Source organism: Pinus tabuliformis, chromosome 7 (assembly GCF_031772625.1).
Source record: "Pinus tabuliformis cultivar Carrire ecotype Pingquan chromosome 7, CPIR1, whole genome shotgun sequence".
NCBI lineage: Eukaryota > Viridiplantae > Streptophyta > Pinopsida > Pinales > Pinaceae > Pinus > Pinus tabuliformis.
The window spans coordinates 802709829-802733190 of NC_142293.1; the positions used below are offsets into that span (position 1 = coordinate 802709829).

The window sequence follows — 23362 nt, forward strand, 5'->3', positions numbered from 1 at the left end:
GGAACCGAACAGGCACAGGGATCGAATGACTAGAGCCATGAACAGAGATAGTCGAGCACAAGAGAGGAGAGAGAGATAGAGAGAAGAGAAGAGTTAATTGGAAACCCGAATTGAGAGGAGTCCAAGCAACTAAGGGAGACAGTGAACACAAAGAGCAGTAAAGCCAAGCAGAGGAGACAGAGGGCCGAGCTGACCACTGGCAGCATCGAGCACCAGAGAGCTTGAAGATTCAAGCCTTTCCATAGAGGAATTTGTCCGGATCGAGCATCATAGTTGGCTCTTTCCACTGTAGACCAAGGGTGACAGAGCTGGTAGGACGAACAAGAGTCTGTGTACTCCAAGTGGCTTGGGGAATCCAAGAACCACCCTGCCAAACAAACCTGCTTCAGGGGAACTCGCATTGAGTCCCTGTATGTGTAATACTCTGCTTAAAGACACAATAAAACAAGGCCACTACTGAGAGCTGGACCGGAGATGTAGCCCGCAAGAATAGGGTGAACTCCTTATTCAAAATTCTTGTGTCTTTGTGTTGCTTACTGTGTTTCTTTGTTGTCTTTCCACTTATTTTCTGCGTATTGGCAATCTGATCGATCCGTTGTTTCAATAACAGAGAAAACACACACCAGCACATGAGTCTATAATACCTTTTGTTTAATAAAGTTTCAAACTGAGGTCACTCATAGGGTGATTATTAGATCAAGTGGTATCAAAGCTCTAGGCTGTAAGGTTAGACAAGCTTGTGTGCTGTGAATGCTCACTAGATCAAAGCTCAAATTAGGAGAAGAAGAGTTGGTGGAAACTAATCCTGAAATTGGGAAAGTCTATTCTCAGAAGACAATGTCAGAGGAAGGTTCTATAGGGCTAGACCCTCAATTCATAGAAAGTTTCCTAGCTATAAAATCTATGGTAAAAGAAATGTATAGGGATTTTAGAAAGCATAGGGATGAAGATTCATCAGGCTCTAAACAAGATAAAGAAAAAGATGAGTCTCATTTCCATGACCACTCCAAAGGAAAGGGGAAAGAGGAAGGCTTTCTCACACCTCCTAATAGCCCTGTGCATAATAAGAAAGCATCTTTCATTAAGTTAGATGTTAAATTTGATTTGCCTATATATGATGGAGAGCTAAATGCTGAAAAGTCAGACAATTGGATAAGACAAATTGATGTGTATTGCAGGGTACAAAACATAGACTTAGACAAGAGTAAGATTCAACTGGCAAGCCTACGCCTAGGAGGCACTGCCTTGGTTTGGTGGGAAGGCAGAACCCAAGCTGATATGAAGAAGCATGGTAAGACCATCTCTGTCTGGAGTGAATTTGTTGCTGCAATCAAAAAGCAATTCTATCCATTGGCCTACATGCAACAAGCCATGATGAGTTGGCAAACTCTTCGGTAGTTGAAAGGGCAAAGTGTATAAGGCTATACTCAAGAATTCAGAAAGAGAGCATTGATGTTGGGTATCTCATTAGACTCACCAGAGACTCTTTTGAAGTACATTGGTGGTCTACACAGCTACATGAGGCATACCATCCTCATGTTTAATCCCACTAGTATAGATGAGGTATCTGTACAAGCTACTCATCTAGAAGCTAGAGGAAAGAATGGAAATCCAGAAGTTGGGGGACCATCCCAACCCACTGTAAGCAAGAGCAAGGAAAAAAGGAAGTAGAAGTGGAAAGCAAGGAAGGCTAACACTGCACAAAAAGGCAAAACTTCATGCACTCACTGTAAAAAGGAGGGGCATGATGATGAGCACTATTGGATTCTACATCCAGAGCTGAGACCTAAGAAGTCCGAGGGCAAGAAGAAGAAGACTGTTGCAGCTATTCAGAAAGATTTGGGGTCAGACTTGGGAGATGAAACAATCATTGCAACCACATGTATAAAAGGTAAGAATTCTGAAGCATCTACTAGTAATTCTGCTCAATCTGTTATTGATGAGGAACATGAGAGAAAAAGACATGAGCTTTTCCATATTCGAGTTGTTTCCAAAAATCAAAAGATTGATACTTTGTTTGATAGTGGCTCATAAACAAAGTGGCTCATAAGTAAATCTGATTTCTGAAGCAATTGTAAAGAAATTGGGATTAGCAACTACACCTCATAAGAAGCCATAACTATTAGGATGGTTGAATGATAAAGCACAACTACAAGTGACTAGACAGTGCAAACTCAAGTTTTCTTTTGGGTCAGCATTTGTAGATGAGGTTGAGTTAGATGTAATTCCTTTAGATATATGTGGAATTGTTTTAGGAAGTCCCTACTTGTATGATAGAAAAGCTATTTTCTATAGAGCTGAGAACAAGTATCTACTTGTTAAAGATGGAATCGAATACTTTGTAAGGGCTCATAAGCTCAAGAATAACTATACTCTCATCAACTCAGGACAGATGAAAAGAATGATAAATTCATGCAAACAGTTCTTACTAATGGTTGTAAAGGAAAAGAAATTTGATAAAACCAATGTATTTGGGGGTTGTAATGCTGATCAGCAAGCTGATATAGAAAAGATTGTTTCAGAGTATGATGTCTTATTTCAAGAACCTAAAGGTCTGCCACCCAAAAAGGGAATAGTACATGATATTATTTTGCAGCAAGATGTTCCTTTGCCTAACATTGGGATGTACAGGTTGTCTGCTTTAGAGAATGTTGAAATCAAGAAGCAGGTGCAGGAGTTGCTCGAGAAAGGGTTCATCAAGCCTAGCACATCACCATGTGGGTCACCCATCGTCTTGGTGAGAAAGAAAGATGGCTCGTGGAGAATGTGCATTGACTACCGAGCACTAAATAAGATAACAATCAAAAATCTTTATCCCCTTCCTCGCATAGATGATCTTTTAGATCAATTGAAGGACGCTGTTTATTTCACCAAGCTGGATTTGCACAGTGGATACCATCAGGTCAGAGTTGCAGAGCAAGATGCATGGAAGACTGCGTTCAAAACAAAGCAGGGATTGTATGAATGGCTGGTTATGCCTTTTGGCCTAACTAATGCTCCTGCTACTTTCATGAGATTAATGAATGATGTACTCAGACCTTTTCTTGATGATTTTGTTATTGTGTATCTGGATGACATTCTAATTTTTAGTAAAACGTGGGAAGAACATTTAAAGCATGTTAAGCAGACATTAGATGTTTGGAGAAGAGAGAAACTTTATGTTAAACTCTCCAAATGTGAATTTGGCAAAACCTCTCTAAATTATTTGGGTCACATAGTAGGGGGAGGTAAATTGAAAATAGATCCCTCTAAAGTGGCAGTGATTGTAAACTGGCTTAAACCCCAGTCTGCTACAGAAGTGAGAAGCTTCTTAGGAGCAGCACAATATTGCAGAAAGTTCATTTCAAATTTTTCCTCAATTGCAGCGCCCTTACATGCTTTGACAGGATTGAACAAGGTGTTCCAGTGGGGAGGCAAACAATAGAAAGCCTTCGAAACCTTGAAAGAAAAGATTAGTACAACACCTGTACTAGCACTGCCAGATCTACAAAGACCATTTGAGATCCAAACTGATGCCAGTGACTATGCCATGGGAGCAGTGTTGACACAACACGGTAAACCTATATGTTATCATTCTGAGACTTTTAATCCTGCAGTAGTTAACTATCCTACCTATGATAAAGAATTGTATGCATTAGTTCAGAGTGTGAAAAAGTGGAAACATTACTTAATGGGCAAAGAAACAGTAATACACACTGATCATCAGCCACTTCAATATCTACACTCCCAAACTAAGTTGCAACAATCAAGACATTACAGATGGATGGGTTTTCTACAACAGTTTCATTTAGTCATCAGATATAAAAAGGGCATACATAACAAGGTTGCAGATATGTTATCGAGACCCATTATAAATGCATCTACCATACTTAAGCATAATTCTGTGCTGCATGAAAGCTACATAGAACAGTATGCTCAGGACATGGACTTTCAAGATGTATATGCAACTTTGAGTCAAGGCAAAAGAGTAGAAGAATTGGACTATCATGTGAAGGACTGACTCTTATATCATTGTGGGAAACTCTGCATTCCACAAACTGAGAGAGTAAAGATAATTAGGGAAGCCCACACTTCTCTGATATCAGGTCACTTTGGGGTAAGTAAAACAGTTGCATAGCTGCAAAGGTTCTGCTATTGGCCGAAAATGAATGAAACAGTTTCTAGATATGTAAAGGGGTGTGCTATGTGTGCAAAAAGCAAGCCTAGCAACAGAAAACTAGGCTTATACACTCCATTACCAGTTCCTTCTCACCCTTGGGAAAGTATTTCCATGGATTTTGTTGGAGGACTGCCCAAATCTAGGAAAGGTCATGATTATCTGTATGTTGTTGTGGATAGATTCAACAAAATGTGTATTTTGATACCCTGTAGTAAACAGATTACAGTTGAACAAACTACAAAATTATTCTTTGAACATGTATGGGTTCATTTCGGATTACCCACTTCTATTGTATCTGATCGAGACACCCGATTTGTGGGGAAGTTTTGGTCAAGTCTGTGGGAACTAATGGACACCAAGTTAAAGAAAAGCACAGCTTTTCATCCACAAACAGATGGCCAGACAGAAGTAGTTAACAGGACGGTGATCCAGTTACTAAGAGGATATTGCAGCAAACACCCTAAGCTTTGGGATGAACACTTGTGTTATGTGCAACATGCTTACAATAGAGCCAAACACTCTTCTACACAGAGATCTCCTTTTGAGACCTGCTTTGGTTTCGTACCGAGGTCTCCTTTGGATTTTGTCTTTGGTAAAGATACCATGGTTGATAGACACAGTGATGTGGACAAGGCAACTAGGTTCATTGAACAGATCTAGGAGATCCACCAGGCAGTACAGGAACAGCTGGAAAAGAGCCAGGCCAAGTACAAGGCTAGGCATGATAAGCATCGGATGGAGCATAGTTTTCAAGTTGGAGACCAAGTCTGGCTGTATATCAGCAAGGACAGGATGCAAGGTGAAGGTAAAAAGCTAAAAGCTATTAGGTATGGACCCTTCAGGATACTTGAGAAGGTTGGTGAAAATGCCTTCCGCCTTGCGCTGCCAACTTACATGCACATCTACTCAGTCGTAAATGCACACTGTTTGAGGTTGTTTGAACCTTCAATGATTGAGGACCTTGAAGAGCAGAGTCAATTACCTTCTGTTGACGACTTGCTACCTGAATATCTTAATGAGTTGCAGGAAGATACAGTGCTGGACAGGAAGGTAAGGACGACGCGTAGTGGACAAGTGGAATACCTCAGGATTGGGCTTAAAGGTTCGAAGCCGAGCAGTGCGAAGTGGATTGAGATTGGACAAGTGAGACAGCAGTTTCCTCACTTAGTCGATGCTTGAAGAAAACCAACTTTTGGTGGTCCAAAAGCTTTTTCAGTGAGAAGGCCGTGATCCGAATTGGATCCACAAAAGACTGTCGAGAACCTTGACTGTATCGAGTTGAACAAATCCTTGAAAATTCCAAAACAACGATCAAAAACGCCTTGAACCAGTGGCAATGGCCGCCAACGTAGAACGACGAGGACCTCGGTCAAAGCGCGTTGACCAAGGCCCATGGAGACTGCGCAAGAGGTCAAAGCAGCCCATGGAGACTGCGCAAGAGGTCAAAGCAGCCCCTGGGAGCCCCGGATCGGGAAAAGGAGGCGATTTTGATGCGCGATTATGGGAAAACAGGGCCAAAGTGGAAGAGCCTTAAGCACTCGGTCGCGTTAGGAGCTGGAGAACCGCAGGCGGAGAGGCACAAAAAAAGCACTAAAGGACAAAGGCGGGACCTGCGCTCTGGAAAATCGGTGGTATTGATCGGGGCGCCCTTGAATGGTAAGAGGTTTTGGAGGAGAGTGGAGCGATCCCACTCAGTGATCGACGCATGGCAGCGGAGGTGAGAGAAAAACCGCCGTTGATCGCGCGCTATCGGTCGAGCAAGTCAATCGCGCTCGACGTGCGTATGACGTTGGATCTGGAGGAGCCCAGATCGGACGACTGAGATTGCGCCCGATGGAGGAAGCGGAATCGACAGGGGATTAAGCCGAGTTCTAAAGAGATTTGGAGTCCGTTTGACCGCCACGGTGGAGAAAGAACGCATACATGACGTAGCGGAAGAAACGAACCGACGGAGCGTGTTGGCACCAATTAGATGGAGACACGTGGCCACTACCTGAGCGTTCGTGCTGACGTCGAACAAGGAATTCCAAGCGCAGCTGCAGAAGGTGAATCGCTGCAGGCGGGAGAGGAACCGAACATGCATAGGGATCGAATGACTAAAGCCATGAACAGAGACAGTCGAGCACAAGAGAGGAGAGAGAGACAGAGAGAAGAGAAGAGTTAATTGGAAACCCGAATTGAGAGGAGTCCAAGCAACTAAGGGAGACAGTGAACACAGAGAGCAGTAAAGCCAAGCAGAGGAGACAGAGGGTCGAGCTGACCACAGGCAACATCGAGCACCAGAGAGCTTGAAGATTCAAGCCTTCCCATAGAGGAATCTGTCCGGATCGAGCATCACAGTTGGCTCTTTCCACTGTAGACCAAGGGTCACAGCGCTGGTAGGACAAACAAGAGTCTGTGTACTCCGAGTGGCTTGGGGAATCCAAGAACCACCCTGCCAAGCAAACCTGTTTTAGGAGAACTCGCATTGAGTCCCTGTATGTGTAATACTCTGCTTAAAGACACAATAAAACAAGGCCACCACTGAGAGCTGGACCGGAGATGTAGCTCTCGAAAATAGGGTGAACTCCTTATTAAAAATTCTTGTGTCTTTGTGTTGCTTACTGTGTTTCTCTACTGTCTTTCCACTTATTTTCTGTGTATTGGCAATCTGATCGATCTGTTGTTTCAATAACACAGAAAACACACACCAACACATGAGTCTGTAATACCTTTTGTTTAATAAATTTTCAAACTGAGGTCACTCATAGGGTGATTATCAGATCATGCCCCCTCCATCTACCTACAAGTTAGTGAGAAAAGCCTTCAACCCCACAAGGTATGGTTGGTGGTAGGGAACTCAGAGAAGGGGCTGTCAGACTAATCCCGACTCTCTCTGTTTGAGCTATCTCCTAGGTTAGGTGAGGGGGGTGTTCTCTAATGAAAAGTTAAGTTAAAAGTGATATGGGATTCTAGGAGAATTGTCAGAGTTAAATAGATTACTTCTTTAAGATTTATAAGCAAAAACTGATATGAGCAATAACCATCAATACATAAGATAAGCATGAAATACATAAACAACCAGTGTCCTCAAAGTATTTCTTTTTAAGAAATGAATTTGTATTTGCTTAAAATTGTTAATTTTAGGCAACAATGGTATGTTCAATGCTTTAGAGCAATTTTACTTCAATTTCTCTATTAACCCATTATCAATATTCAAATTAGCAATCACATCATCATGATAGTAAAATGCAGATAGAACATAAACATAAACAGTAGAAGGCAAGCCAAGACAAGAGGACACAAGATGTGGCACTAGCCAGGGACAAACCCCAATGTGGGGAAACCCTTGATCAAATTTTCTTTTAGTCTTCAATAGTTCAGTAGAGAGAGAGATAGTACAATTTACAAATCCAATAATTTATAATAGCAGCGAAAGAGCCCTAACCAGAAATGTCAACGCTGGTCAACAGGGTAGATTTGACCCTCAGCAAATTGGTCAACTTCAGTGAACTTCAGCCTCCAAACAGTGAGATAAAACAACCCTCAAAACAGTGAAATTCAATCCAGTCAAAGTCTGGTCAAACAACCCACCTACGGTCAACCCTAGTTGCATTCAACGTTGGTCAACAGTGAACGTCTAGCCTCGATTTATGTGCCTAGAAATGCAGCCTGCCCGAACAGAGATAGCCCTCACAAAAAATGTAGTCAAAGGAGGTCAATGTATGCTGGTCAAAACTTGGTCAAACTGTCCAGAAATTCGGTCTCTTGAAATTTCGGCCTCCTGAAATTTCGCTCTCCTGAAATTTTGAACGTGTGTAGAGAGAGAGAGGCCTAGAAATTCTTACCCAATCAATGAGGAGAGAGAGGTGTGAAGATGAGTGTGTTCAAATGAGGCTAAGGCATCATGTATTTATAGCAAATGTTGAGGATGAATAGATGTGACTGTTGGGCTTCTGAGCCTACATAAGTTTGCTGGCCGACTTTGACAATTTGTCCATAATCAAAATAAATTCATAACTTCATTTGTACATGTCAGAATTGGATGATCTTTAGATCAATCCTACAACTCTTAGCGAGAGGAATCCAAGAAAAATATCAGCTGTCATAAATAAGATGACTCATGTGGAGTTTGGCCCTAGTTGCCAATTTTAACAACACTCCCTCTCAACTAAGGAGAACTCCATCTGCTAATCCATCTGCGAATTTGTATTATCTTTGCCATCAATGCACTGCTCTGCTCTATTGAACTATGAAGAAGAAGAAGTGATTGAGAATGTATCATACCATTCTCTACTGACTCGAAGGTAGTCCCAATCAAAGGAGAGTGTATCATACCACTCTTATTGACCTGAAGTCAGTTCCAATCAAAAGAGAGTGTCTCATACCACTCTTACTGACCCGAAGTCAGTGCCAATTGATTCCAGATCAATATCAGTCATCCTAGCATAGGGAGTACAGTAGTACACGATGTGTCTATTGATAGTACTATGGTCCCTATCCTCATTTCCCTACTCATTGGCTAAATGATAGGTACTTTCCATGAGTCCCGGACTGCATGGGTAGGATGTCTCAGCAAGATAAAGATGAACCACTCATTCTGCCGACATGTCGCTAAGAGGTATCACAGGGGAAGGCTGAACCACTCAGCCTGTACACAGCGAACCACTAGGGGAAGGCTGAACCACTCAGCCTGTACACAACGAACCACTAGGGGAAGGCTGAACCACTCACCCTATGTTTGCTCATCACTCCACGAAGTACCCCAAGCCCCCCGGAGCTCCCAGAGCTCAATGTCCATCTCATATAGGACCCTCATAAGAGGGTCTCTCCACGAGTCAAAGTCGTTCTCAGAAAGCCAAGAACTTGACCTTCCCTAGGGGCTTTGTCAGAATATTAGTGACCTACTCATCCGTCCCAATGTGATGGAGCCTTATTGCTTCTCGTTGTACCATATCCCGGATAAAGTGGTACTTGATATCTATATGCTTGGAGCGACCATGAAACACGAGATTCTTTGATAATCAGATCCCACTCTGTTGTCGTAGAGGATCATGGTGGTATCCAACACATGTCCAAACAGCTCACTAAAGAGCTTCCTCAACCAGACAGCTTCACAAGAGGTCATACTCGCAGCTATGTATTTGGCCTCGGCGGTGCTCAATGCAATTGATTTCTGCTTCCTGCTCATCCAGGTTATCGAGGCAGAACCCAAAGAAAAACAACATCTAGAAGTGCTCTTGCGATCGACCACACTGTCAGCCCAATCAACATTAGAATAACCATGCAGCCTCACATTTCCGATAGTGTATCTCAGTCCATGAGTGATTGTGCCCCCGAAGATATCTTAGAAGATTCTTGGCGGCAATCTAATGTATATGATGAGGCTCAACCATATATTGGCTCAATGCCATGTTGCGGGGGAGCGCCCCCCCCTTCGAACCCGCTCCCGAAGCGCGCTCCCGTAAAAAAAATTGCGCTCCTTGGTCTGTTCGGGAGCGACTCAGGGAGCGATCGCTCTCGCGCTCCCGGAGAGATTTTTAATGCCCGGGAGCGATCGGGGAGCGATCGCTCCCTGATCGCTCCCGGGCATTAAAAATCGCTCCGGGAGCGGTTCGGCGGAAAAAAAATCCGCCGGACCCGAAAAAATTAAAAAATTTAGAATTTTTTTTTTTGTTTTATAAGGCCAATGGGCCAAAAAACATTCATTATAACTTCATTGAGCAAGTTTGGAGCTGGAGCAAGAGCATTGGAGCGAAGAGCAAGTGCTGAGGAGCGAGGAGCAAGTGCCAAGGAGCGAGGAGCAAGCCTGCAGAGGTAAGTAACTTAGTAATCTAGTTAGTTTAGCTGGTTAGGTAGTTAATTTAGTTGATTTAATTTAGTTGTTTGAGTTTAACTGTTTAAAAATCATGTATTTAAATTAGATTAATAAATTAAATTAATTAATCCCAATAAATTAAATTAATTTGCAGATTCAAGACTCAAAACCCTACAAACATCAAACACCATGGGCTTGGCGATATTTATTGGCATTTTGCTCTTCCTGGTCCTTTTTATGGTTATTATGGTGCTGGAGAGTAGGAAACGGAGGGGGCCCCAAACTGAAAAGGGGGATGAAGAAGCTGGAGAAAGTCAAATGGGTGAAAACCCCAGTGAGGAGGAGGTGGAGGAGGGTGAACATGACCCTCAAAAAACTAAACAAGACCAAACTCCATTGTGGAAATATGTTCACAGGGCTGAAACAGGGAGGGGATGGAACCACTAAATTTCATTGCCCCCATTGCAACACTGATTACACAGGTTCATACACCCGTGCTAGAAGACACCTCTGCGGGAAAAGGCCATGGGATGGAGAGAAACAAATAGGAATCAAAACTTGTGCAGCGGTGTCAACAACAGATAGAGCCAAATACATAAAGGAAGAGGAGGACGCCCAATATAGAACAAAAAGATCAAGGGGTTTCTTTGAACCAAGCTCACAATCACAAAGAACTCCTTCAGCATCCTCCCAAGGCAATGGATATGGACATGGAGGCACAGGGTCATCATCTTTAAGGCGTAGAACCATATCAGATTTCCTTGATGAGGGGTGTAGGAATGATGTGGATTCAAAAGTTTACAGGTTCCTCTATGCATGTGGGATACCATTCAATGTTCTACGCTCACCTTATTGGCACGAAATGGTTTCTGCCATAAATGATGCCCCTAAAGGATACAAGAGCCCTGGGTATGACAAGGAAAGAACTGTTGGCCTTGATCATGAAAAAGCAAAAATATCACATTCTTTGAATAAAATGACAAGTTCTTGGACTGACAATGGGGTGTCCATTGTATCTGATGGATGGACAAATGTAAAAGGCAAGCCATTGATAAGTGTTCTTGCTGTGTCTGTTAGTGGTCCCATCTTTCTAGCTGCACATGATTGCTCAGACAAGTTCAAGACCGCTATCAACATTGCAGAAGCATTACTTGAAACAATTGAGCGTATTGGCCCATACAATGTCATCCAAGTCATCACTGATAATGCTCCTAATTGTAAGGCAGCGGGAGCAATTATTGAGGATAAATACCCGAACATATTTTGGTCTGGATGTTTGGTTCACACATTGAACCTTCTGTTGCATGATATTGTCAAAAACAAAAATGAACAATACCAATGGATTGGTAATTTGTACAAGAAAGGAAAACAAATGATAAAATTTATTACAAATCATAGCAATACCCATGGCCTTTTCCGCAGTCACTCGAGATTGGAGTTGCTGAAGATTGCGAGGACTAGATTTGGTAGCTATTACCTCACCTTCAGGCGCCTTTTGAAGGTAAGAGAGGCATTAGCTAGCATGGTATCAAGTCCACATTGGCAGGTGTTAAAGGAAAGGGCTACAAATGTAGCTGACATGGCAGGTTTTGAAATGGTGGAGGAGGCCGCTCTTGATGGGCAGTTTTGGACAACTGTGAGGCAGGTATTGGATTTCACCAAGCCAATTTATCACATGATTCGGTTTGCAGATACAGACAAACCAGTGATTGGCGAGGTGTATGAGCAAATGGATACCATGTTGGGGGAAATAAAAGACATTGTTCATAATAGAGATCCCAACTTGTACAAACTGATTCATGATTGTGTGTGTGAACGGTGGAATAGGCTTAACCTTCCACTACATTGCTTGGCGTATATCCTTACGCCAAAATACTACTCTACATCTTGGTTGGGCCAACCTGCAGCAGGGGGTGGGGTTAGGACCAAACCCCATTTAGATCAAGAGGTAACTAAAGGATATCTGGAAGCATTAGAAAAGTTGGTGCCTGACAGGGAGGAATGTGCAGCTGTGCACCTTGAAATAGGCAGATACTTCAGTGGCACTGGTTTGTATGGTAACTTCCATGCAATGGACGACAAAGATAAATTTGATTCTCTCACATGGTGGGAAACATATGGCGGCCACGGACTTTTGCCAAAATTGGCAAAAAAGGTTCTTTCACAGGTTGTAAATTCTTCTTCTGCAGAGAGGTGTTGGAGCACCTATAGTTATATACATAATGTGAAAAGAAACAGACTCAACGAAAACCGAGCAGAAAGCTTGGTTTATGTGCACTACAACTTGAGGTTGTTGAGTCATTACTGTGATTGGGCTAATGAAGATCCCACATATAAAATTTGGGACAATCACCCTGAGGACGACAATTTGGAGGATGGCATTGTACATATTGAAGAACTAGAAGAGGAGCTTGTAAGGGATGAAAATGAAGCAGCTGCAGCAGCCATGCCACCTCCACCTCCACCATCCAGTAGCAGTGCTCGAGGCTCGAGTCTTGTTCCATTGCTGTCGCCACCTCCATCGACACCCTCGCGTGGAGGTTCTAGTTCTGGTCGTCGGTCTGTGCGGGAGACTCCTAGAAGACCACCACGACCTGCTTATACTCCTGGAGACTCTCGTGGCAAGGGCCACATGTAGATTTACAGTTTACTTGTCTTTTTTAGTTTCTATTAGACTTTAGTTTTCATAACTATTGAGTTTTGAGTCCTTGACTCTTGACTCTTGACTCTTTCATATCATTATGATATTTTTTGTAAACATTATATCACTGTGACAATGAAAATTTGAAGTTTGAAGTTGGGCCTTGGCAATTATAACTCATTGGTAATGATTGTGAATTATGAATATGATGCTTTGTGAAAGACTAAAGTTGTTTCATTTCATCTCATTATTCATGTTTCATTTTATAAATTTTTAACATTTAATATCATGTTAACAGTTAGAAGTTAGGACTTAGAAATATCTTCGATATTACTTCTTGTAATGGTTAAACTTGGCTTACAAGTACAACTTTGGTGATCAATGATGATAAATGTTATTGAATTTTCAATTCTGAAAGCTTGAAGTTGAAACTTTAATATTGAATTTGATGAATCATGATTTATAAGACTCAATATGTTGCAGTTGTAATATGTATTTTACTAACTTGTGGACATGGTTGATGACGATTATAATTTCTAGATGATTGATGTGATATGGTTCAATGATCAATTTATGTTTTTTTATGTTTTTTATGTCTATTTCATCATTCTACATGTTTTTGTTGACATATATGTATCAAAAATTAAAAAATATAAAAAATATATATATTTTTAAAAAATCGCTCCCGGATTCGCTCCCAAACCGGGAGCTTCTGAAAATGGTCGCTCCCGCTCCCCGCTCCCGCTCCCCGCTCCCGCTCCCAAGTAACATTGGCTCAATGTGTTAACTGCAAAACATATGTCTGGACCGGAGTTCACCAAGAACATCAATGCTCCTATGAGTTGACGATACTCGGAAGCATTTCCCAATTCAAGTCTAGCGACACTACCACATAACTTCTTAAAGTTAATTTCCATCGGAGTAGTCACGGGCTTGCAATGCACCATCCCAAATCTTTCCATTATCTTCACAACATATTTTCCTTGAGAGAGGATAATTTCACCTGGCTTTTGCCAGACCTCCAACCCTAGGAAATAGTGCATCAGTCCTAGGTCCTTCATCTCAAATTCAGAAGCCAACTCCCTCTTACATTTTTGAATGAGAGGGTCTTCACTTCCATTAGCTCCATGCTTGATTTTGTAGAGCCACTTAGAGGTGACAATCAATTTGTCCTAGGGTCGAGGGACCACATCCCAGACATCATTCTTCATAATTGACTCGTATTCTTCAATCATAGCATCCTTCCATACTTTATGCTTCACGGCTTCTTCGAATGATGAAGGCTCATTTTGAATAATAGTGCTCATGGCAGTCAAATATCCTTGATACCTGTTCGGCTTTTTGCTTTCACGGAAAGTCCCCCTTCGTGCAATGTGTCTCTCGACATCTTCGAGAGTCTCCCTAAGCCATGAGGGTCCCCTTTTGGAGGAGGAGGGTTCATGAGGAGGAGGATCAACAGGATCCATAGGTTCATCAACACCAGGCATCGTTTCGTCTTTTTTTGCACCTTGATTTCTGGTTTCATCTTCTTTGTCCTTCCTTAGGATAGCAAGGTTGTTGATCTTCCTAAGGACCATATCTTCATCGAAGGTGACATCATGACTTATCTCAACTTCCTTTTGACCAGCCACATAAATTCTATATCCTTAGAATTTTCACTATAGCCCACAAAGATTCCTTTCTTCCCAGATGCACCCAATTTGCTTCTTTTCTCTTTCTACACATGAAAATATACAAGAATTCTAAAATGAAAGACATTGGGTTTCTTACCAGTGAACATTTATTCGAGAGTCTTGGAGTCCAATGCAGATGAGGGCATCGGTTTTGAACATACACGACGGTATTTGCAGCTTCAGCCCATAGGAACTTCAAAAGGCCTTGATCATGAAACATGGCACAAATTGCTTCTACAATAGAGCGATTCTTTCTTTTAGTCACACCATTATGCTTAGGAGTGTATGGCATTGTAGACTCCCTCTTAATGCCAACTTCTCTGCAATAATCTTGGAATTCATTGGATTCGTACTCGGTCCCATTATCAGTCCTCAATATCTTGATTTTCTTCTCGAATTGGTTTTCGATCAAGGCTTTGAAGTGTCGGAAACAGATGAACGCTTCATCCCTCTTCTTCAAGAAGTAGATCCAGGTCTTGCGAGAATAATCAACCGTAAAGGTGAGATAATATAAGTATCCTCCCAAAGAGTTTACGGGCATCATATCAGATATGTCAGAGTGGATCAATTGCAATATATTTGTGGTCTTGCTATTAATTGAGGGGAATGGTCCCCTTGTAAGTTTTCCTTCGACACATCCCAGACATACACCTTCATGCTCTACTTTGAACTTGTGCATACCTGTCACCATCTGTCTCACATCGACTAGTGCCTTATAATGAAGATGCGCAAACCTCCGATGCCATGGTTCAGATTGTAGAGATGTGTCGGAAGACATGGCTCCCAATGGACTTGCTCCAACTTGATACAAAGTGTCAACCCTGAACCCAAGAGAAAAAGTATCTTTAAAATTTCTTTTCCAACACGTACCTTTCCATCGATGAATGCCACCTTGAATCCTTTGTCCTCCATGGCTAAAATGGACACCGGGTTCTTCTTGAGATCAGGTACATATAGTATTTCTTGCAAATGAATAGTGTTATCTTGATTCAATTGAAGGGTAACATTCCCTACTCCCTTCACGGGATAGGAGGCATCGTCTCCAAGGATGATCTCCAAGTTTGTCTCATTTTCTATCAGATTAGAGAGGGCTTCCTTGTATCTAGTGAAGTGCTTTGAGGCACCACTATCAATCAACCAATTTCCCAAAGTATTCGGAGGAGAGGCAGTGGAGAGGGCTGATATAAGATAATACTCTTTTTGCTTATTGTTAACAACATTTGATTCTTCATATCTGGAGTTCCTTGATTTCTTGGAGGGTTGACCATTTTCTTGATGTCTTGCATTCCTTTTTCCTTTGCCATTGGACCTGCCATTCCTTTGATCGTTGTTGTTGAAGTTGCCCCTAGAATGATTATGATCGTCATCATGCGATGTGTCCCTTCTATTTGGACACTCCCTTGTATAGTGGCCAAACTTATTGCAAACAAAGCACCTGCCCTTCCTTCCTCCCTTAGGTCCAGTGTTTCCATGGAAATGACCTTTAGACCTTGCATTATTTCTCCTTTTGGCATGAGCAGAGAATGTAATGGGGTTGCTTCTATTAGAAGGCATTTCTTGCTCCACCATTCTTGTTTCTTCTTGAATGCATCTCGACATCAATTCTTCAAACCCTGAAATTCGATCATTGTTGAGGACGATGGTTCTAAATACATACCACTTAGGTGGGAGTCCTCCAAGGGTGGTGAGAGTAAGTTCCCTGTCAGGAATGACTTCTCCAATCAAGAGTAGATCATTCTTGGTGTCAGTAATCTTCAAGAAATAGTATTGAATATCCTTGTCCTTGCCATTCTTAATATCCTCCAACTTATTCTTGAGAAATAAACTTTGATTAGCATTACTAACCTTGAACATGTCGACCAACTTGTCGTAGATCTCCTTGGAAGTCTTCAATTCGGAGATGTAGGCCACCAGATGCTTGTCAATGGAATCCCTGATAATCTTCTTTGCTTTGACTTCAGCTCTATTGTACTTGGTCTTCGCAGCAGCCAGTGCATTTGAACGAGGTTCAGGGATTTTACCTTGTACATAGTCCATCACTTATTTTTCTTCCTAGGTCAAATCAAGAGGCATCTTCCATCCATGATAGTCAGATTTATCATGAAGCTAACCCATTGAACCTTTTGTCCTTGTCCAACTGTTTTTGGGGATTGCTCTTTCACTCTTGCTTGGGCTTTGTCTTCACCTCAGCTTCGATACCATGTTAATTTTAGGCAGCAATGGTATGTTCTATGCTTTAGAACAATTTTACTTCAATTTATTTATTAGCTCAGTATCAATATTTAGATTAGTAATCACATCAACATGATAGTAAAATGCAGATAGGACATAAACATAAACAGTGGAAGAGAAGCCAAGACAAGAGGACGCAAGATGTGGCACCAGCGAGGGACAAACCCCAATGTGGGGAAACCCTTGATCAAATCTTCTTTTAGTCTTCAATAGTTCAGCACATAGAGAGATAGTACAATAATCAGTTTACAAATCTCATAATTTATAACAGCAGAAAAAGAGCTCTAACCAGAAAAGTCAACGCTGTTCAACAGGGCAGATTTGACCCTCAGCAAATCGGTGAACTTCAGTCAACTTTGGCCTCCAAACAACAAGATAAAACAACCCTCAAAACAGTGAAATTTAGGCCAGTGAAAGTCAGATCAAATAGCCCACCTGCGGTCAGCCCTCGCTGCAGTCAACGCTGGTCAACAGTCAACATTTAGCCTCGATTTCTATGCCCAGAAATGCGGCCTGCCCAAACAGAGATAGCCCTAAGAAAAACGAAGTCAAAGGAGGTCAATGCATGCTGGTCAACGCTTGGTCACATTGTTCAGAAATTCGGTCTCTTGAAATTTCGGCGTTTTGAAATTTTGCTCTCCAGAAATTTCGGCCTCTTGAAATTTCAGATGTGTGGAGAGAGAGAGGCCTAGAAATCTGTACCCAATCAATGAGGGGAGAGAGAGAGAGAAGTGTGAAATGAGTGTGTCCAAATGAGGCTAAGGCATCATGTATTTATAGCAAACGTTGAGGATGAATAGACGTGATTGTTGGGCTTCTGAGCCTACATAAGTTCGCTGGCCTACCTTGACAATTTGTCCATAATCAAAATAAATTCATAACTTCATTTGTACATGTCGAAATCAGATGATCTTTAGATCAATCCTACACCTTTCAGAGAGAGATATCCAAGAAAAATATCAACCGTCATAAATAAGATGACCCATGTGGAGTTTGGCCCTAGTTTCCAATTTTAACAAAAATGAAGTAAAAAGCTAAAGTAATCTTGAAAAATAAAATAATAAATTGTTAGCACAAGATATTATAAATGTTTTTAAGATGAATAGGTCTACAAATCAAAGCATGGAAACTATCTTGTTCAAAATGATACAATTAGAAATCTACTTGTGAGAATGAGATGAAAAAATAACTCAAATGTTAGACCAAGATGACAACATGCAATTAAGTTTGCAACCCAAAATAATAATACTTGAAAGTGAAATCAACCATTTATGACAATATGCAATTAAACCAAAAGGTAAACCAATTTCCAAGTACAAGAAAATTAAACTTATTGCAAAATTAAAAGAGATTACATTGTTTGCATTCAAAGTGCCTCTTGAAATAAGATTTGCATGTGAAACTTTAAACCATCAAGATAGCAAGAAATTTGACAACTTTGTAAACAAAGCAAATGTGATGGAATGTTGTTCTTTGTTTATTTTATTAATTAGTGCTAAGGCAAAGTTAGAATTGAGCTGTAGTCCTCAGACCTTATCCTTGCCCAAATATTTGGATGTTACAATGAGGAGTCAATAGAGGTAGAGTCCCTAAAAGTCTATTCAACCAACTTAAGTTGGAGGTAAGTTTTACTGATGCTTGGGGCATGTAAGTAAATTAAACAAAACACATGGAGATTAAGTTCAAATTGAAATGTACTTGCTTGACATGAAATAGAATGTTACTTTATGGAGAAAATTTGTCCAAATACTTTATGCATGTAAGATGTGTTTAATGGTGAAGCATAAGTAAACTTGGAACCATGTTCAAGCCAAATAACATCAAGTAAAAAGTTTTTGCATGCAAACAATCTGAACTTATTATAGATTTAAAACATGTAATAAATTAAGCTAAAGTGCATGCAAAATGAGTGTGATGCATGTTGTGTTAATTTCCCAATTAGATGATATGTATGCAAAATGAAATAAGACAACAAAGTCAAACCACCAAGCCTCTCCAAAAGGTGGAGAGATAGGGATACTAATGGGTAAAACCCATGCTCCAAAAATCAGAAATTTATTAGTTGTTACAAGAAGGAAAAGACAATAAAGTCTTCTCTAAAATCCAAAGAAATTCTTTTAACAAATTGGCATCAAACCATAGACCTTTCCTTCCTGAAAATTTCTGCAATTTGAGGCCCACAAAGGCTCAGCGAAATGCATTTTTTTTTTGAAGAAGAGAAGATAAGTCTCCTCTATGGCCACGACCAAGAGAGAGAAAGAGATGGCCAAAATGAACTCTGTCTCCCTCAAGAAGAACACGGCCTTGTCCAAGATGAATTCAGTCTAAAGGTGGAAGTAATCACTAAATTTGAGCCTTAAGGTCTTGCATGCAAACTTGTAAGTAGTTTTCTGATAAAGAATCCCGTAAGTAGTTGCAAGAAAACAAGTTACAAACAATCTACAACAACAAATGTTAGCTCAAGAAACTACAAAGTATATTACAAAAAATAATCTACAAGAGGCTAGGACAAAGAGTATGTGCAAGCTCTCCTCTTTGACTAACCATGACTTAGCTCTTTGAAATAGTTAGATATTGATAAATGAAGTACAATACGTAAAAAATAAAATTATTTCAAGTTTAGTATTTTGATGCAAGAAATAAAAGCTTTAAAAAACTTGGAAGAATCCCTGCAAGACACAAATAAGATATAGATGAAACTTTAGAGTTCAACACATGCGAGTTCTCCTTGAGTATTTCTCAAGAATCGGTTGATTCCTTCGAGAATTTCCCTTCATGCTTGAAAAACTTGACCAAACACTGATTCCTCTACAAAACTTCACCACAAATCATTAAATCGACATGAAATTAAATAAGTGTAGTGGAAAGAATTCCTAGAGATATATCTATTATCCACTAGAAGATTTTTTTTCCCAAAACAAATAAGTAATTCTTATGCAAATATGAGATAGCTACATACCAACATAACTTGAAACAAGCATGTAAGAAACAATGACGTGAGGAAATAATTAGAAGCATAACAAGAAGTCAAGAATTTACCACATATGCAGGGAGAAGAACACCATTACGCTTTACCCCAAAGACTGTTGTATTATATTGTGAGTAGTGAATACAATCCCGCAGAGTCTCATCAAGCAAGCTCGTATTACATGGTACAATATGAGAGTCATAGCCTCATTATATAGAGAGTTGGGAGCAAATCCCAAGGAAGAATGCATGTGAGAACTAAAATTGGAGCAAATCCCAAGAAAGAGCAAGTCGAGTTCCAAGTGGAGATGATAAAGACACCAAGGCAAATCGTGTTTCTCACGTGGCACTCAAAGAAAATTGATTTCTCTATATGGCGTAGTAAGCATATCCATGAGTGAATCAAAGCAATGAGATAACTCCCGTCAAACCAAATCAAACTTCAGCCAAGTGTTGCCACCTCAGATGATGATCCCAAAAATGCTTTGCTTAGATCCCTAAGCACTGTGTGATCTCCTCCAAGTGAAACTTGTAATCCTCCATGTGAAGTGCTAAGTGTTGAAGCACTAGAGCTAACAGTGAGAGAAGGCCCACGAAATCCTCAGTTCTAAGTATTCCATAGAATATTCCTTTAGTGCATGAGTTCTTCTAATAGTTTCGATTTTCGACATGTGCAATTGTTGTTTTATCTCTGGGAAATTCGATTTTGACAAATAATGTTGTATTTATGATGCAATGTGCTCAGTCATCCTCCACATGTCCGTTGACTCAAACTCTTTGACTTAGGATAATTTCCAACTCATTTCCATGTCATTTTGTCACATGGAATAATTTATTTATCTCTATTTTATTTAATTCTAGCCTAATTAAATGCCACAATTTCCACAAAATTTAGGAAATGTGGGTTTTGAGGGTCCAAAACACATTATCAACCTTTCAAAGTGTGTTAAAGTAGAAAGTTGAGAGTGAGAGGTATAATTTTTATTACTCATACCCCATACTTCTCTAGACTACACTTATTACAATTTAAATATAATTTTATTTGTAATTTTAGACCTACGTGAAATCCAAAAAAATAAAAAATGACTACCTAGACCCTATGAAACCAGATTCATCCCCCAAGCCCTACGTGTCCCGAATCTGGCGAATAGGGCTTGATTTGGACGGATTCGTGTCCAAAAATCGGGACACGTCGTGTCCGATTGGGACATTTCGAATTCGGAACGTGTTCTGATTAGGACACTTCGAATCCAGAATGTGTCCTGATCAGCACATGTTCCGGATTCTGGAACGTGTCTTGATTTTCAGACACGAATGCAGAAATCAAGAACCTGCACAACGTTGTAAAGGCGTATTTCCCCATTCTATTTGCATATTCACTTGTTTAGTTTGTTGTGGGTATTAGGGAGCAAGGAAAAAAAGGTGTGGGAGCATTTCAAGGAGATTCAAGCAATAGGTAAGTGCTAGAGCCTGTCAGATTTGATGATGGTGATACTATAGAGGGTTCATCCTCCACACCAGCAGATGCAGAGATGACTTTGGATACAAAGGAGGAGGATGCAGCAGATGAGAGCAATGGTGACCATGATGATGAGGACAGTGACGCTGATTTTGATGATGACTATGAGGATTGATGACTCATGAGTCATGAGCTACCTACTGCCTTGAGGCTTGTAGACTTGTAGTTGTTTTGTATTTGTTATTTCTATTTGCCATTGGCATTGCACTACCTATGTAAACAATAACACATTTTGATTTTGATGACTTAATGAGAAAACTACAATATCTTTATCCTACTATCTTGTCTTTTTCCTATTGGATCATTGATGAATTGAATATGTATTATAAATTAATAAATTATCGTTTATCATTTATGTCACAATTGTATTTGTAATTTTGTATGCATAATGTTACTTTGTAAAATCGACATCTAGATGAAGATCTATGCTTGAATCAATGAATTTGTATCATGGATGAGAATTTGTGTGAGCAATATCTATTTTTTAATATATATATATATATATATATATATATATATATATCCGAACGTGTTCGGTTCCAGGGGGTCAACGTGTTTGTATCCGACACTCGAATCTCCGTATCCGTCGAATCACGAATCCTCATGTCAAGTGACTTAGCTTAGACCTAACCAAATTCCACGAAATTTTTTGTGTGATCTAGTATGGTAATATACATCGACTCTAGACACTAAGATATGTTAGGACCTCAACTTTCAAACTGTCACCTTGGCTTTGGAGTAAAAAGTGAGTGAAAAAACCCAAAAAATTATCCGCCTTTGAAAAAAAAGGGATAATTAACCAGATTAAAAAAAACACTCCAAAGTGTACTCGTTTGCTGATAGAGTCCCAACATCCTAGACCTGTTACAGACTCAAAACTCATCATTACTAGTATCACTTATTACAATTTCCCGCAGGGTGTGGAATCTGAGTATAAGAACAGATTATGATAAACAAAAGTAGAGTTAAAAGTTAAAACGTTGTGTTGACTAATGATATCTGATGGTACAAGTGTCCTTTTGTACATCCTTGGGCATGGACTTTTCATATAATCATCAGGTGCCACTCCAATGGTCAACAAGTTCCAAATATTTTATTCTTTAAGTGCTTCATCAAACAGTCACGACAAATCATATCTATATCTGAACCAAAATTCGAGTAAACTTGGAGACACCATATGTTGAAAGGCAACATTGTATGCGAAAATTTCATTGAACACCATGCGGCGAGTTATTCTTGCTCAATCATACTTACCATTTTCAGGTTATGCCTTCAAATTTCAGTTTGTTACCTTCCAGTGTGATGATTTAAGCAAAACCATATTTAGCTATATCAAAGCACCAGATATCATTCTGCCTGGGTATTCAAAACTTTGTTTCATATGATTTGTTTTGAGCTTATGGTACGATGACTTCTTCTGAAGTCTTACGATGCTGATTAGTTGAATCATTTTGGTGCAGAAATTGGGAGCTCCTGGCCCCTTGGACAGGAGCCAGAATTACAGTCCCAACAAAATTTGTAGTTGGAGAGAAAGACATGGTATATACTACACCTGGTATGAAGAACTTTGTTCATGGAGGAGGCTTGAAGACATTTGTCCCCTTTCTAGAGGAAGTGGTTGTTATTGAAGATGGTCATCACTTCATCCAGCAAGAGAAAGCAAATGAAATTTCTGATCATATTCTCAAATTCTTCGGAAGAATTTCATCCCTGTGAGTTTGAATTCATTGATAGTCAACTGTTGAAGGCACAGGAAAGTTGCCTGGATGTATATTTTTTATATTAATTGGATTACAGATTCTTAATGCTTATTTATGAAAATTTAACTATTACCAGACAACTTTAACAAGCTGATGTTAAAAGAACATAAAATGCTGGATATTGAAGGATGTGCACCATGTTAATATGGTTATGTTGAGCTCCATGTTTTCATATTTTCATCTTGTTCTTATCAACTACATCATGCTTCTAATTTTCTTAGGCACAAGCGATTGCCCCAAGGCTGACATATGTCAGTCGAATTATTTTCACTGTTTGCAAGCTGTTTAGAGACAATCTTGGAGACCTGAAATATCTTCTGATCAATGAAGAAAAGAAAAGGACAATTGAGGTGATTTCGATGCCTAACAATATGTAAGGGTGAATATCTTCTACTACAATACAGCACATATGTGGGTGGCAGTTTTCGTCAAATCTGAATAAATAAGGATTGTTAGGCATCAAGTATCCGTAGGTTAAAACATATTTCAAAATTCAGACAACTATATTCGTTCTTCCCCTTTGTCTTCACACTGTCAAGCTTTTTTCAGCCAGATATTGCTTGTCCTAAACTCGATGGCACCTTGGCAAATACTAAGCTGTAGTAACCCTAAAT

General features: G+C 40.2%; 1 protein-coding gene across 1 annotated transcript in view; it reads left to right on the forward strand.

Annotated features, from left to right (window-relative positions):
* The window catches only part of LOC149249994 (epoxide hydrolase 1-like), a 219030-nt gene extending 196124 nt beyond the window's left edge, over nucleotides 1-22906 (forward strand). The window contains exon 5 of the mRNA XM_089458878.1: nucleotides 22449-22906. Within this exon, the coding sequence (XP_089315004.1) occupies nucleotides 22449-22704 (256 nt within the window). The 3' untranslated portion in view covers nucleotides 22705-22906. The remainder of the gene's footprint in view (nucleotides 1-22448) is intronic.
* The last annotated feature ends 456 nt before the right edge of the window (nucleotides 22907-23362 follow it).